The sequence below is a fragment of the Gorilla gorilla genome, chromosome 1 (genome assembly GCF_029281585.2).
Source record: "Gorilla gorilla gorilla isolate KB3781 chromosome 1, NHGRI_mGorGor1-v2.1_pri, whole genome shotgun sequence".
NCBI lineage: Eukaryota > Metazoa > Chordata > Mammalia > Primates > Hominidae > Gorilla > Gorilla gorilla.
The window spans coordinates 53993420-54009451 of record NC_073224.2 but is presented as its reverse complement, the minus strand read 5'-3'; the positions used below and the strand labels follow the sequence as shown (position 1 = coordinate 54009451).

At 39.1% G+C, this 16032-nt stretch overlaps 2 protein-coding genes across 8 annotated transcripts in view; both read right to left on the bottom strand.

The window, feature by feature from the left end:
* Positions 1 to 16032, bottom strand: part of KDM5B (lysine demethylase 5B) — an 80995-nt gene that overhangs the window by 27328 nt on the left and 37635 nt on the right. For 6 of the 7 annotated variants that reach the window (XM_031013907.3, XM_031013914.3, XM_031013910.3 and 3 more), the window contains exons 5-10: positions 11305 to 11439; positions 8440 to 8536; positions 7086 to 7195; positions 4803 to 4961; positions 2786 to 2905; positions 753 to 911 (exon numbers count right to left, since the gene is read on the bottom strand). In XM_031013907.3, coding sequence (XP_030869767.2) covers positions 753 to 911; positions 2786 to 2905; positions 4803 to 4961; positions 7086 to 7195; positions 8440 to 8536; positions 11305 to 11439 — 780 coding nt within the window. The remainder of the gene's footprint in view (positions 1 to 752; positions 912 to 2785; positions 2906 to 4802; positions 4962 to 7085; positions 7196 to 8439; positions 8537 to 11304; positions 11440 to 16032) is intronic. The other variant, XM_055368387.2, reaches the window with a different exon arrangement.
* Positions 11482 to 12010, bottom strand: LOC101137162 (cytochrome c oxidase subunit 7C, mitochondrial-like). Its single transcript, XM_055368415.2, has one exon. It carries the CDS (start codon positions 11798 to 11800, stop codon positions 11609 to 11611), a length of 192 nt encoding a protein of 63 aa, XP_055224390.1. The 5' UTR covers positions 11801 to 12010; the 3' UTR covers positions 11482 to 11608.

Sequence of the window (16032 nt, the reverse complement as noted above, 5' to 3'; positions counted from 1 at the left end):
GCCCAGTTTTGAGCTTTGTATAAATGGACTCACACAGCACATACTTCTGTATCTGTCTCTTTTTAAATATATATAGAGGAACATAAGCCATGAGTCCACTTTAACAAAGTTCAAAATCAGGCAAACTAATCTATAGTGTTAGAAGTCAGGATAGTGATTATCCTGAGGGCATAGTGCTTGTCCTGAAAGAGGAAAAGTAGTGAAGGAGAGCGGGCAAAAAGGGAACTTCTGGGGTGCTGGGAATATCCTATTTCTTGTTTTAGTTAGTGCTGGTTACATGGGTGTGTTCAGTTTGTGGAAATTCATCAGTCTGTATACATATAACTATGTACTTTTCTGATCATATGTAATACTTTCAAAGAAAACTACCAAAAAAAAAAAAAAAAAATCACACTTTCCTACCAAGATAGAAACAGAACTCTTCCTAAGAGTTCGCTAGTATGGAAAAAAATACTCAAAAATATTAAAGTTCAAAAATAAATAGACCTGGTCTCAGGCCTTCAGGTTTTCTTCAGAAGGAGAAACCAAGGTTATAAAATCTAAAGGCAAAGGGTGATAAGTAATTTTCCCCTATGACCACAATATAGTGACATAGTTAGGACTAGAATTCTTCTGTAGGCTCTTTCTACTTTTCTTGAAATCATTAAAAATCTGGTAATTAAGGATTTGCTAAAAGTAATCATAAGTTACTTCAAGCCAACCAAACAGAATTTCAATAAATACCTCAATTTCCAAGCCACTTATATGCCTACCTCTTCCTCGGGTGAGAGTTTGATTTTCCCATCTCGGACAGGAAAGCCACTGCCAAATTCCTTTGAGGCAATGTCAGCTCCATATTCCACTGTGACATCCTCCTCAATAGTGCTTACCAGTCTCCAAAATTCTTTCTCAACAAGCTCTGTGGGGACCATCTGGAAATACAAGGAATAGAAAAAATGAGTTTCCTCACAAACTGTCTGTGACCAATTAAGCTCAGTGATGGGAATCAAAGAACAGCATCCTAAGGAAAAATTGTGTCTATAATGTTCTATAATTGATCTTAGGCAATTCAGGAAACCTCTACTGTCTAAAAGGAATTTATGTTCCTCTATCACCAGCCAGGCCACAACTGCAAAAGGGAGCCAAGGAAAGCAATTATTTATGACCAGGAGATATTTCTGTGTTTCAAAAAATGTAACATAAACTGTATAGTAATAATGGTTAGTTGTGTCTGAATGACGTATAGCACTGTACAGTTGACAATAGCACAGTAATAAGGTTTGTTGTTTCAATGATGCTTTATACATTGAGATGCTTTCAAATACATTACCTGAGTCCATCCTTTCATTCTTTTCACTGGACCTGTCTGAGAGCAATGTAGGCAACCAACACAAAAAAGACAGTATATAGCAGTGGTCGCCAGTGTCCCTGTGTTTTTGGCACCAGGGATGGGTTTCATGGAAGGCAATTTTTCCACGGATGGGGAAGGGCAGGGCGCAAGGGCTGGGAGGTGGGGGGATTAGATTCTCATAAGGAACATGCAACCTAGATCCTTTGCATAGGCAGTTCACAATAGGGTTTGCCCTCCTATGAGACTCTAATGCAGCCACTGATCTGACAGGACGCAGAGCTCGGGTGTAATGTTTGCCCACTGATCACCTCCTGCTGTGTGGCCCTGTTCCTAACAGGCCACCGACTGGTATTGGTCAATGGCCAGGTTGGGAAAGGGTGGTTGGGGACCTCCAGTATATATGATATGACAAAAGGAGCAATTTGTAGCAGCACGCCCTTAGAATAAAGAGTCACCAGACTAAATGTCAATCTGTTGTTAATCTGGTGTAAATCTAGAGGCAGGTAACATTTAAATGTCTATCCCTCAATGTCCTCGTCTAATATTCCGTCAAAATATACAGTTAACCACAAATAGAAGAGGTTACATGCAAGTCATCAGGATTGGTTAAGCAAACATATTGGCAAATATTATAACACATAAGGAAGTCAAGAGAACTGAAAATTCAAATGGAGGATAAATTTAAGTCCATTAAATAAGCAAACATTTTAAGTAACTAATAGCTGATGTTAGAGGTGCTGGGGAAAAACAAATTCACTCATATATTGCTGGGATCCATATATTGATACAGCAACTGGGATGGAATGAGGGAGAATGACTCTCATCTGACCTCAATAACCATCCCAAGAAAATCATCCAATTAAAGAGTACTACATGCATAAAGGGTTTGCTGCAGTGCTTTATTAGTAGTGACAAAAATCATAGCTTAAATATCCAGAATTAAAGCATTACATTTTGGTGTACTCATTTGATGGAGTAGTAAATGCTGAATGGAAAATGCTTATGCTTCAAAGTGCATAAAGGGGAATTAAAAATGGACTCATCCTGAAATTTATAATACTAACTTATGATTACATAACAATATACAACAAATGTGTTCCCAATGCATAGTACACCTTGGCACACAGCAGTCATTTAATACATTTTGTGAAGTATTCTTTATATTTGTTGGGCCAAAATGATTGCTGGTGATTTTCTTTATTAGTGTTCTATTACAATGGTGCTGTATAATCTGTGTGGAAGAGGTATCTTTAGAGAAATTCTAAAATAAAAAATTAGAATGCTTTTTAAAGTATTGTGAAATTTTAAATACCACAAAACAAATTAACGGTTTCATTCTGCTTTCTGTGTGACAATGCCTACTAGAGTGAGGCCTCAACTAAAAATGGGTCTTCAGGCACACTTTTCTCCAAAAGCTATTAAAATCCTAAATCAAAGCAGTATATATATACATACATGGACTGGCATGTTGAAGTAATCAGATTTGAACGCATCTGCCATTTCCCCAAAAGTACGGAGGGTATAGTCCCTAGCTGCTTGTTCAAAGCCAAATGCTTCTTGTGGCTTACTACATTCCTGAAAATAAAGAAAATTACGTTCTAGGTGACACTGAAAACATCAAGTATACTTGGTCAATCATCAAGCTGGCAGATAAAAAACAAGGCTTTAATTTGTTTATTTTACTTCTATGCTAGGTCTACATTATAAAAATAAACCTGCCTGAAAAATGTGGTTATTTTAATAAGCAAGTGAAATACATTTTATTTATTTGCTAATGAGCAAATAAAATGTCAATTTTAACAACCACAACTTGGATAAATTTATATATTTATAAAAGGCAGGCTAAAGACTCGACTTCCTTCAAAATCAAATAATGTTTTCAATACTGAAAATGACAGCAATAATGTCCTCCTGGGAGTTAAAACTATAAAATCAACATACAATAGATCAAAATAGAGATAAACCGCTTGATGGAAACAGAATGGCTCTCAGGCCAGCAATATTTGATTATAACCTAATACTGGGGGTTAACAGGGGCAGTATAAGCTGCCTTAGATCTTTGTGAGCCAATAGACTTGAATATTCCAGATCCATTGATAAGGTCATCCCTATTATGAGGTATTAAATAATTTATCCCTGTCCCATGCCTAATAACCTCCCATTGATGGAGATATCCTTATGTTGTAACATAGCTACATGGAAAAGCACTCAAACCTTTATAGCCATGCTATACTTAAAATAAACCTCCTTACTATTATAATTCAACCCTAAGAAGGGTAATAGACTGACTGCTACATAATATTAATGCAAAATAATCCTAATGGCTGGGTGCGGTGGCTCACACCTGTAATCCGGCACTTTGGGAGGCTGGGGCAGGAGGATCACCTGAGCTCTGGAGTTCTGAGACCAGCATGGACAACGTGGCAAAACCCTGTCTCTACTAAAAAATACAAAAATTAGCTGGGCATGGTGGTGCAAGCCTGTAGTCCCAGCTACTTGGGAGGCTGAGACGGGAGGATCACTTGAGCTGGGGAGGCGGAGGTTGCAGTGAGCTGAGATCACGCCACTGCACTCCACTGTACTCCAGCCTGGGTGATAGAGTGAGATCCTGTCTCAAAAAAAAAAAAAAAAAAAATCCTCATGAAGATAATCGTAGATCCTTTTTAGATTTTACCAATGACAGCATGCACTATTAAAAACATCAGTAATCACAGTGCTACATGAAAATGTCTCTATAAATGAAAAAAGCAGATTACTAAAATTACTTATATAATGTAGCTCCATTTGTTCAAAATAGAAAAAAGTCTGGATGAATATACACCAAGACATTAACAGTGGTTATGTATGCATTGTGAAAGCATAGCTCTACTTTTTAAGTTGTTCAATGTTTTAATAATTCTTGCAAAGAGCATGTAATGCTTTTTATAAGAATTTAAAAAAAATAATAAGATACTTATTACAAATTATTTTCTGCCTCTTAACTACCCACATACATTGTGGAACTCACTTCTAAGACCTCTTTCCTATTCAGGTCCATCCCAGTTTTCTTCATGGGCCTCATTACTGTCGACTGCCAAATCTAAAACCCAAAGGCAGGCCAAGTGAGGTGGCTCAGACCTGTAATCCCAGCAATTTGGAAGGCCGAGGTAGGAGGACTATTTGAGCTCAGGAGTTCGAGACCAGCCCTGGGCAACATGGTGAAACCCCCTCTGTACAAAGAATACAAAAATTAGCCAGGCATCATGGCATGGGCCTGTAGTCCCAGCTACTTGGGGGGCTGAGGTGGGAGAACTGCTTGAGCCAGGGAGGTTGATGCTGCAATGAGCCATGTTTGTGCCACTGCACTCCAGCCTGGGCAACAAAGTGAGTCCTTGTCTAAAAAAAATAAAATAAAATAAAAAATAAAACTCAAAGACAAAGAAAAATGCCCTAAAAAAAATTTTCTAGTGTTACCTCTACCATTAATTATTACCTGAGCCAAACACTTAGGACACCTCCAGTCTCCCTTGGGAACATCATGGAGAGGTGGGATCAAGCAAAAGGTATGGTAACTGTCATCACAGCCATCACACAACAGTAGCCGGTCTTCATCATTGCCACTGCCACATAAAAGACAGACATACAGGTCCACCTGTAGCAATAAAAGTGGGTACGGAACAAAGGAACATGAGCTATTATTTGATTTTCTAAAATTCTAGAAATGAAATGGATCTGAGACATAATCTAGTCTCTACATCCTGCTACAAACGCTTCAACCTCTATAAAGGATATTTTAAATAAAAATGTTTCACTTTCTATGAAGGCTTTTTCACAATACCTCATGCATACCAAACCTAAAGTGGAATCTCCTAGCTTTCTCAATTGTCATGTGTTTAAAGTTTGTTATTTAAAGACCTAGTTTTTAGTAGGTTCCAAAACAACAAGATGCTAAGGTTATAGGCCAAGAGTGGTGGCATGTGTCTGTAGTTCCAACCACTTGGGGAGTTGAGACAGGAGGATTTCTTGAGCCTGGTAGGTCAAAGTTGGAGTGAGCCCTTATTGCACCACTGCGCTCTAGCCTGGGTGACAGAGACCCTGTCTCAGGAGAAAAAAAAAAAGATACCAGGTAATACATTACCAACCTAACCAAAAGTAGAATTTATGAAGGAAAAATACAAGTTTTCCATATTTAAAACAAAACTGTCTTAAAGTTAACCACATTAAACTACCAATTTAGGCCTGGCACGGTGGCTTAAGCCTGTAATCCCAACACTTTTGGGGACCCTGGCAGGACTGCTTGAAGCCAGGAGTTTGAGACCAGCCTGGGCAACATGGCGAGACACTGTCTCTACAAGAAATTTAAAAAAGAAAAATTAGCCGGGCATGGTGGTGCACACCTGTGGTCCCAGCTACTTAAGAGGCTGGGGCAAGAGGATCCCTTGAGCCCAGGAGTTCAAGGCAGCAGTAGCTATGATTGTGTCACTGTACTCCAGCCATCTCTAAAAAAATAAAAATAAACTACCACTTTTAATTCTAATTAAGGGGACATGGTTAAGAAGTTCCCCTAATGCCCAGTGATAAAGCATAGTTATTACTTTTTATGGGGTATACTGTATTCCCCCCAAAAACTCACATGTTGAAGTCCTAACCCTCAGTACCTCAGAATGTGACTATATTTGGAAATGAGTCCTTACGGAGGTAATCATCCAATATGACTGGTGTCCTTATAAGGACAAAGATATGTACAGAGGAAAGACCATGTGAAAGACAGCCATCCACAGCCAAGGAAAGAGGGCTCAGAAGAAATCAACCCTGCCAACACCTTGATCTCAAATTTCCCAGCCTATACAACTGTGAAAAAATAAATTTCTGTTGTTTAAGCCACTCAGTCTGCGGCACATCCTTATGGCAGCCACAGCAAACTGATACATTACTCAATACTAGAAAGCTGAGAATTCAACTAAATGGGGAGTCTGCTGAAGTCTATTTATTGTAGCAAATAAAAATCTAGCTCTGTCAGTTTTCTGATTGTATTGGGGAGAGGGGGTGGGGCAGAAGGTGACATTTATGGAGAGAACATTCAATTAGAATAATTTCTAGTTCCAAGAAAAAAAAGCACCGTTTCAGGCTCTCAGAAGGGGGCAGAGAAGAACCAGATCCTTTCTAATGCCATCAGGCTTTACTTTTAATAAAAGTTTTCCACAGAATAAACAGCTCCCAGCCCTCTAACTCTGCCATGTCCTCTTCCCTATTCCTAACTGCTTTCCTTTGTTCCTTTTCCTTTTCTTCCTTTCTTCTCTACTTCCTTTTCATTCCTTCCTTCCTTCCTCTTCCTTCTTCCTTTCTCTTTTTTGTTCCCTCTTTCCATTTCCTTCCTTCCCTTTGCTAGCTGGGAAGTTGGAAAATACTAACTTGGATTTTTGAGCTAGCCTTCAGCTCATGTAGAAGTGAGCTAGTGATTTATGAGCAATTCTATGTATAATGAGCTAGATTACAGTTCATTATTAGTCAGTGCTAAACTGAATGTATTCCAGAAAATCGCAGTCAATGCCGCCCCGGATGTTACTACCATCTTTATAGTATGATCATGTATTTCCTCATTTATTAACTAACACTATAAACTGACTTCAGAAGATATTTTTATTGTCAGACACTAAGTTAAACAATCTTATTTAAGGCACAAATTTAAGTTTAAACTTGGGGGTAAAGGGGATTAAAGAAAGGAAGGGAAGAAGGAAAACAGGAAAGAAAAAGGAGAAAGGGAGATGTCACTCACAGCATTGGTGGCTTTTTTAGATCGACTCTTGGGCTTTTCCTTTTCATTTTCTACAATATAATCTTTCCTCTCAATAGGTTCTTGCTTGATGCTACTCTTCATTTCTTTCTCTGTAGGAGGCAATCCAAAATTAGCTCTTTATGATGCTTTTCTCCACTTCCTCAACTCATCATCTCCCTCCCAAAGCACATACTGTACACAAACATAATTTCATGTGTGTTTTCACATTTTAGTAGCAATAGCACCCAGTATACTTTATTCAAGGGCTCAAATGCTGATTACTTTATGATAAAAGGCAAACTCTTGTGCCATTTAAATTTCAAGATGTAGGTTACTTCTGGAGATGTCCCTCAGGTTTGTATGCTTTCAAAATAGGAATTAGAGTTTTCTCAAGACCAAGACATAACATATACCGATGAAATCAAATTCCTGTTGGCCATGACTACAAGAGACCAACAGTTCACCAACTATACCTCCTCCACATAACACATTATCTCTCCATGATCTAAGATGACTTCCTGGTCATCATCCTGGTCTCCAAATTCCTGGTTCTGAAGACTGAGAAGTTTGGCGAAAACACTGGCTATCAATTACTGAACTATCATGTGGTAGGCATTGTGCTCAATGCTTTCCATAAAGTATTTAATCCTTCACAACAAACCCATTTCAAAGGTAAGAAAACTGATGTTAAAGTAAATCAAGAAACATCTCTAAGGTTACATAACTAGTTAGCGGTTGTGCCAAGATTACTGTATTACTTTATATTGTATCTCTATTACTTTCCACTGCATTGTGCTGCCTTTCCACTAGTTCACTAATCCCTAGGTTGAACAAATTTTAGTAACTTCTTAATTTGTATGTGCCTCCTATATAGGATATAAGATTTCTCTTAAAAGAATCTCAAATCCTCTCGGTGACTTACAACAAGTGATACCCAGGCAAGCAATTAACCACAGTTCATATTTAGGAAGCATGTCTGTTTGCCTTGCCTGAAATAAATCTATCAGACATTCGGTCAAAGGCACCTATGTTTTTCACAAATTACTTAAGTAACTGCATTGAATCAAATTTCAAAGTAGCAGCTCGCTACAGCTGAGAAACTCATCCACACTCCTAATATGCATACATATAGTTTCTGTTTCTCTCTCCCACTAGTCAGTTAATTATGAGAACAAGGACATTGTTGATATATTAAGATTTTCTCAAAGCCCAACCCAGTGACTACTATGTACTGGCTGCTCTAAATTTTACTTTTTAATTTTTTTCTATTGACTTTTTCAGCTTATGTTTACTTATGAATAGTTATTTTTACTTATTTACTTTTTCTTTCCTATTCATTGACAAATTTTCTTACCATTTTCACATTTTGGAGTTGGACAACCCATTCGACGTCTCAGATTATGAGTTCTGGCTTCTGTTGTCTCCTCGGGTTCTATTTTAATATTCATGGCCTTAAAAAAATTGTCATATACATGAATATTTCCTTTAAGAAGAAATAATCTTTAAAAATCCAACTGGAATCTCAAGGTGACTATATCCTACCAATTGCCTCTATTAACGGGGCATTCAAAACATACTTCTCTCTCTTCCTAAGGAAGAGAGCTCACCTTTGAAACTACTATTAAAGCATGAATGAGAAATTTAAAAATAGGGAAAATTTGGCCAGGCACAGTGGTTCACACCTGTAATCGCAGCACTTTGGGAGGCCGAGGCAGGCAGATCACTTAAGGTCAGGAGTTCAAGACCAGCCTGGCTAACAGTGAAACCCTGTCTCTACTAAAAGTACAAAAAGTAGCCGGGCATGGTGGCACGCACCTGTAGTCCCAGCTACTTGGGAGGCTGAGGCAGGAGAATCGCTTGAACCTGGGAGATGGAGGCTGCAGTGAGCTGAAATGGTGCCATTGCACTCCAGCCTGGGTGACAGAGCAAGACTCTATCTCAAAAAAAAAACAAACAAATAGGGAAAAGTCAAAGGATCAAGAACAAATTGTGGCTGGGCGAGGTGCCTCACACCTGTAATCCCAGCATTTTGGGGGGGGGCCAAGGCAGGTGGATCACTTGAGGCCAGGAGTTTGAGATCAGCCTGCCATAATGGCAAAACCCCATCTCTAACTAAAAATACAAAAATTAGCCAGGTGTTGTGCACACCTGTGGTCCCAGCTACTCAGGAGGCTGAGGCATGAGATTTGCTTGAACCCAGGAGGCAGAGGTTGCAGTGAGCCAAGACCACACCACTATACTCCAGCCTGGGCAACTCCAGCCAATCTCTGTCTCAAAACAAAGAGAAGTGTTTCTATTCAAATTCGGAAGAACAACTCTTATTTTCCTCCTAGAAGGTTCTTGGTTCTTATCTATTTGCTTTATGCTTTATTCAATCATTGCAATAAGCCAAATCCTAAGTAGTTATATAAATGTCATAATTCCATTAGCCTCTAAGAGTTTGCTGACCTCTTCCAAGGTCTGTCAGTATTTACAGAAAATTTTGCTTCCACAATAATTTTCCATAAATTATTTTAATAAACTATTATTATAAACTACACTTCTAACATCACTAAACTATTAAGGGCTCCTTCCTCATTGAGGGTATAGAAGCCAATCTCAGTTTCTATTATTTCTTAAAGTGCTGATACTTATTGGTAAAGCAAATAAAACCATTTTTTGTGGTAATACTGAAGTATCTGTGGAACTGTGCTTTCTCACTTTGCCTGTGTTTATTCATACATTTTAATGATGTCCACTGCTAAAAGAGTTTATTCCATGGGCAATATCATTACTATCAGGTGTCATCAAAGCAGATGTAGGCATCCACAACACTGGGGCATTTCTTATATACACATGTATAAGATCAAGAATATGCTCAAGAAAGAACTGATGCATAGATTAATTTACTTTAAACATGCTTATGGGCTTCAAATAACCATATTTTCCTATTCTGGGCAGTCTCCTTCATTCAGAAAAAGTGAATCACTAAATTTTTTTCCTATCTCCAACTTACCAAAGTGAAAAACTATTCTCTTATTTATCTATTTCTTCAGAAAACAAAATGGCTGATTTTTTTCATTTTTGATAATTATTGAAAACCAGTTACTGATTTAGTATGATTAATGCAATATGAGGCTTCCCAGCTCTAAACAGTTCCCTATATATTATCTCTGAGTCCTAAAACTCACATATCCATCAGGCTAGGCAGGAATCCAAAACCTTCACACCTCTGGTATGGGAACAAGATCACTAGAAAAATACTCTTCTTCCTTTCCCAGGGAAAGCTTCTCAGAGCAGAAAAATCTTAAAGCAAATAATCCTTCTCTAGCCTGGACAACACAGTGAGACCTTGTCTTTATTAAAAATTTTTTTTAATTAGCTAGGCATGCGTGGCATGCATCTGTAGTTCCAGCTACTTGGGAGGCTGAGGTGGCAGCTATCACCTGAGCCTGGGAGTTCAAAGTTGCAGTAAGCTATGATCATGCCACTGCACTCCAGTCTAGGTGAAAGAGCGAGACCACCTATAAAAGGAAGAGGCTGGGTGAGGTGGCTCACGCCTGTAATCCCAGCACTTTGGGAGGCCAAGATGGGTGGATCACAAGGTCAGGAGATCAAGACCATCCTGGCTAACACGGTGAAATCCGTCTCTACTAAAAATACAAACCAAATTAGCCGGGCGTGGTGGCACACGCCTGTAGTCCCACCTACTTGGGAGGCTGAGGCAGGAGAATTGCTGGAATCTAGGAGGCGGAGGTTGCAGTGAGCCAAGATCGTGCCACTGCACTCCAGCCTGGGCAACACAGCAAGACTCTGTCTCTAAAAAAAAAAAAGAAGTCTGAGAAAAGTGGCTTTAACTGTCTTCTAACCACTCTGTTTAAAAAAACTCCTAATCTTCATGTTTTCTAGCCTTAATCTCCATTAAACAACGCCCAACTTTGTGAGGGTAATGGGCAATCCAAGTAGGAACACAGGAACACCAATTCTTCTAAGGCCTTGACTGGTAACAAGAGGCTGTCTGTCCAGGCAGCATAAACTTAGAAAGACTTATTCGATTCCTTACCCCTTTGATGGTACAATTCACCCAAGTGTAAAAGCTGGAATACAAACAGCATCCCTTTGTGATATTAACAAGGTTCAAAACTACAAAGAGCATACACATGAGAGAAATCCAGTGCCAGATAGCCATTGGTATTAGGGCTTGAGAATTCCTTTTAAATTAACCTCATGAGGCTCTTACCTCTGCTCTCATGCGTTTTGCTCGTCGGGCTGGGGGGCACGTTTCCGAAGGCTGCACAGACTGCCTCTGGGGAATATCATGGGGTTTGTACTCCTTGTCCTTAGTGTCTGTGGTCAGGTTTGGCTTCTGCAAACACTAGAAATAACAACTGTACTGATAAATTCCCTCCTTTTTTTTTTTCACATCATAAGTTTATTGACAAACATATCTAGTATGCCACATGAGTTCGAGTTTGATCTACTTCCAGAGGCTGCACCTCTTAAAATACTCTTCATATCTGTTAAATGGAGGAACTGAAACACCCTTATGTTTTAAGCAGTTGGTGTCTTACTACAAGGAAGGGTGTAGCAAACGCAGATCCAAAGTACAAACACATCTTAGCTAGTAACGACCACTTGTTTTCCACTGAAAATGGCAAATTCTTCCCAGGGCCCTCCTCATAGTGGCTCCTACGGACCACAGAGGCTGTGAACCTCCGGATGCTCTGGCCCAACATAGCGCTGCTGGAAGCTCTGCGAAAGGTGCAGAGACCGAGGACGGATGAAATGGCGGCACCTCACCAAAACCTTTTTTTCACGATCTTGTTCCCCGGTGTGCAAGGACTGAAAGGATTCCCTCCTTTTTTAATCTTAGAGAGTTTCACTGGATTTTTGTAAGGTACATTTTACAACTATTTATGTAGACAACAGGCCTACAATTTTTAAAAATCTAAATAAAAATAAAGACAAGTCTGCAGTTACCAACCACATACATACATCTATACAGGTTTAAAACATTAAAAAAAAATTTTAACAGGTGGTGTTGCTTTGATTTTTCATTGCTGACATCATCAGGTTACAACAGGCCATAGCAGTCTCAAGGCATTCCCAATGAACCACTTGGAATTCTTTGTGCTTGCGACTGTCAGTTAATGGAAGGTCCATATTCTTAGAAAGGCCCCTTATAAGCTCCCAAAACAATTTTCCATATTAAAAATATCTCATTTTTAACAAGTGTTTGTAATAAAAAAAAATAAGGAATCCAATATGCTTTCTAGATTTTACAACTGTATAGTTTCAGATATAACTAGCAAAGTTATCATCCAAAGATATCACCTGAATTGAGAAAACAGGTCATTTGACTAAAGTAGTCTTCCTCACTAGGGTTTCCATTTACCACAGTATATCCCTACAAAGTCTAACTCGCAAGGCAAAGATCAACGGGTAGCCCACAGCAATAACTTTGGTTCTGATCAGAAATGCATCTCTTCTTGCTTTGGTTTTTCTTTTTAGTTTTATTCTAAGCTGGCTAAAGGAGGATATTTAATGCCAATATAACATTAACACGACAAAATATTGCCACCGAAGCTAATATGAATTTCAGGTAAGCACTACTTTTTCATAACAGGACCCACGAACATCACGAAAAACCTTTGTAAAAGTAAGTTCCAAAAGTAACCCTCTAGGGTGTGTTATAGCAGCTATATCTGGAATGAGATACGTGGAAATAACAACCTTCCTGAAGCACTGACACTATGGGCACAGTTACTACCATAGAATCTCACTAGTGAGATTCGCCCCTTTCCCCCGCACATTTGCAGAAATACAGAGACTAGGCGAAGAACAAAATAAAGTACAAAGCAACACAATGATAAAATTTATTTCTAATAGTTAAGAAATATGATATACTATTAAAAACTGACTCATTACTTGTTAACAAGTAATAAATCTACCACTGGTAATAGCGCCCTATAAATATTAAACATTCTGCTCATTCTACGTTTTGATTTGATCCAGAAAAGTTAACTATTATATTCTTTTTTTTTTTCTTTGAGATGGAGTTTCGCTCTTGTTGCCCAGGCTGGAGTGCAATGGTGCAATCTCGGCTCACTGCAACCTCCACCTCCCAGGTTCAAGCAATTCTCCTGCCTCAGCCTCCCGAGTAGCTGGGATTACAGGCATGCACCACCACGCCCAGCTGATTTTGTATTTTTAGTAGAGACGGGGTTTCTCCATGTTGAGGCTGGTCTCAAACTCCTGACCTCAGGTGATCAGCCCGCCTCAGCCTCCCAAAGTGCTGGGATTACAGGTGTGAGCCGCCGCGCCTGGCCTACGGCCTATTATATTCTTTTTTTTTCTTTTTTTTTTTGAGACAGAGTCTCGCTTTGTCGCCCAGGCTGCAGTGCAGTGGCGCCATCTTGGCTCACTGCAAGCTCCACCTCCTGGGTTCACGCCATTCTCCTGCCTCAGCCTCCCAAGTAGCTGGGACTACAGGCACCTGCCACCACGCCCAGCTATTTTTTTGTATTTTTAGTAGAGACAGGGTTTCACTGTGTTATCCAGGATGGCCTCAATCTCCTGACCTCGTGATCCACCTGCCTCAGCCTCCCAAAGTGCTGGGATTACAGGCGTGAGCCACTGCGCCCGGCCGCCTGGCCTATTATATTCTTAACAGTTAAGCACTTACATTCTGAAAAAAGTTGGTCAGGCACAGTGGCTCAAGCCTGTAATCCCAGCACTTTGGGAGGCCGAGGCAGGTAGATCACTTGAGGTCAGGAGTTCGAAACCAGCTTGGCCAACATACTGAAACCCCGTCCTTACTAAAAATACAAAAATTAGCCAATGTGGTGATGCATGCCTGTAATCCCACCTACTCGGGACACTGAGGCAGGAGAATCGCTTGAACAAGGGAGGCGGATGTTGCAAAGAGCCAAGATCATGCCACTGCACTCCAGCCTGGGCGACACAGCAAGACTCTGTCTCAAAAAAAAAAAAAAAAAAATTATGAGACAAATTAAACACCCAACAATTGAGAGAAACAAATGTTCTGTTTTTTGAAAAAATTTGTATAGAACATTGCCTTCTATTCTATAACAAGTCCTCGGTTGAGCATTTAGAGTATGTTTAATGAAAGCATGCAGAGGGGAATAAAACCTGTTCATCATCTAAATTAATCCCCTTTATGTATCCAATGTACTTTCTATTTGAGACACAAAAGTATGAGTGATTAGGAAAATACTAATTGAGCTGAATGACATAAATTGTATTAAGTGGATGATCACAAATTCAGATGCTATATACGTGGTTCCTATCTCCTACTAGTTAGTCTCAATGGTTCCATCATCTATGGTCAGCTTGGTTCTGTAAGGACTTTGCAGATCTAAGAAAATCATGCCCTGTAGTTTTTTAGAATAAATATGAAGAGCTTTATTATTTTGTTCCAAACCACAATTAAAAATACACATGATATGGTTTTATATCTAATGTTATTAACATACAGATGCTAATTTTAACCTTTACTTGAGAAACTAGGACTTAAGGTGATTAGTATCATCATCATGCCATAATCACATCATCCCAAAGACAGAGCAATCCCTTAAAATATTTAGAAAACATGATGATGCAAGATTGAGGCCTCTGTTCCACTGGAACAGTGCATCAACTTTTCTCAAGCTTCCTGAAATTTAACTTACACCCTACTTCACCCTTTTGCAATAATTCCTTTACTGTACACCTCTGTTTTTCTTAAGTATATGTTCTTCAATTCTTCTCTCCCTAATAACTATTTCAAAAATCAGAAATAGGTGTAAAAATTTACATACAAGGAATATTCATCATAGTATTATAATAAAAAACTAGAATTGACCTAAACATTCTACAATAGAAGACATCAAAATAAAGTCTGGCTATAAAAAATGGATTGCCGCAGTCATTAGAAATTGCATTTTCAAAAACTATTCAATGATACGGCAAATGCTCATATGATTAGTAAAAAAACCTAAGATGCAATGATGTATATGAAGAGTACACTTCCAATTTGTGAATGTATGCATAAAAATAGCCGTGAGAGAAATAACAGGTGGAAGGATCAGGAGTGATTTTATTTTTGCCATACTTTCCTCCTATGTTTTTAAACTTTCTACGAAGAATGTGTATCACTTCCTAAAACATACTTGGCACAGAGTAAGTCCCTCACAAATATCTACCTATACTGTAGATGCAATGTTTACAAAAGGGTACCTTTAAATGCTTATTCCTTTCAGACTCCTTGATTGTATAAATACTTAAGTGCTTTTTAACCATAAAACTACATTGCCTTTTTAAGTATATAAGTGACATGTTTCTAAAATGTTACAACCCACAAAGCATCATTAAAGGGACTCTCTCTCCCTTTATTCACTATAACTTCCGTACTTAGGAAGAGTTCAAGAAGAGAAAATTAATCTACTATGGGCAACTGTATCTAGATCTGACTATAAGAGGCAAAAAGGTTCCACATTCAACATTCTATTTTTTATTTTTTATGTTTGTTTATTTATTTATTTTTTGAGACAGTCTCATTCTGAGTCTCATTCTGTCACCCAGGCTGGAGTGCAATGGCACGATCTCGGCTCACTGCAACCTCTGCCTCCCGGGTTCAAGCAATTCTCCTGCCTCAGCCTCCCAAGTAGCTAAGATTACAAGCGCCTGCCACCACATCCAGCTAATTTTTTTTTTTTTGTATTTTTAGTAAATGCGGGGTTTTGCCACGTTGGCCAGCCAGATCTCGAACTCCTGACCTCGAACTCCTGACCTCTGGGGATCCACCTGCCTCAGCCTCCCAAAGTGCTGGGATTATAGGCATGAGCCACCGCACCCAGCCTATTTTTTATTTTTTTAAGTTTTTGTTTATTTTATTTTTTTTTTTTTTGAGACAGAGTCTTGCTCTGTCACCCAGGCTGGAGTGCAGTGGCACAATCTCAGCTCACTG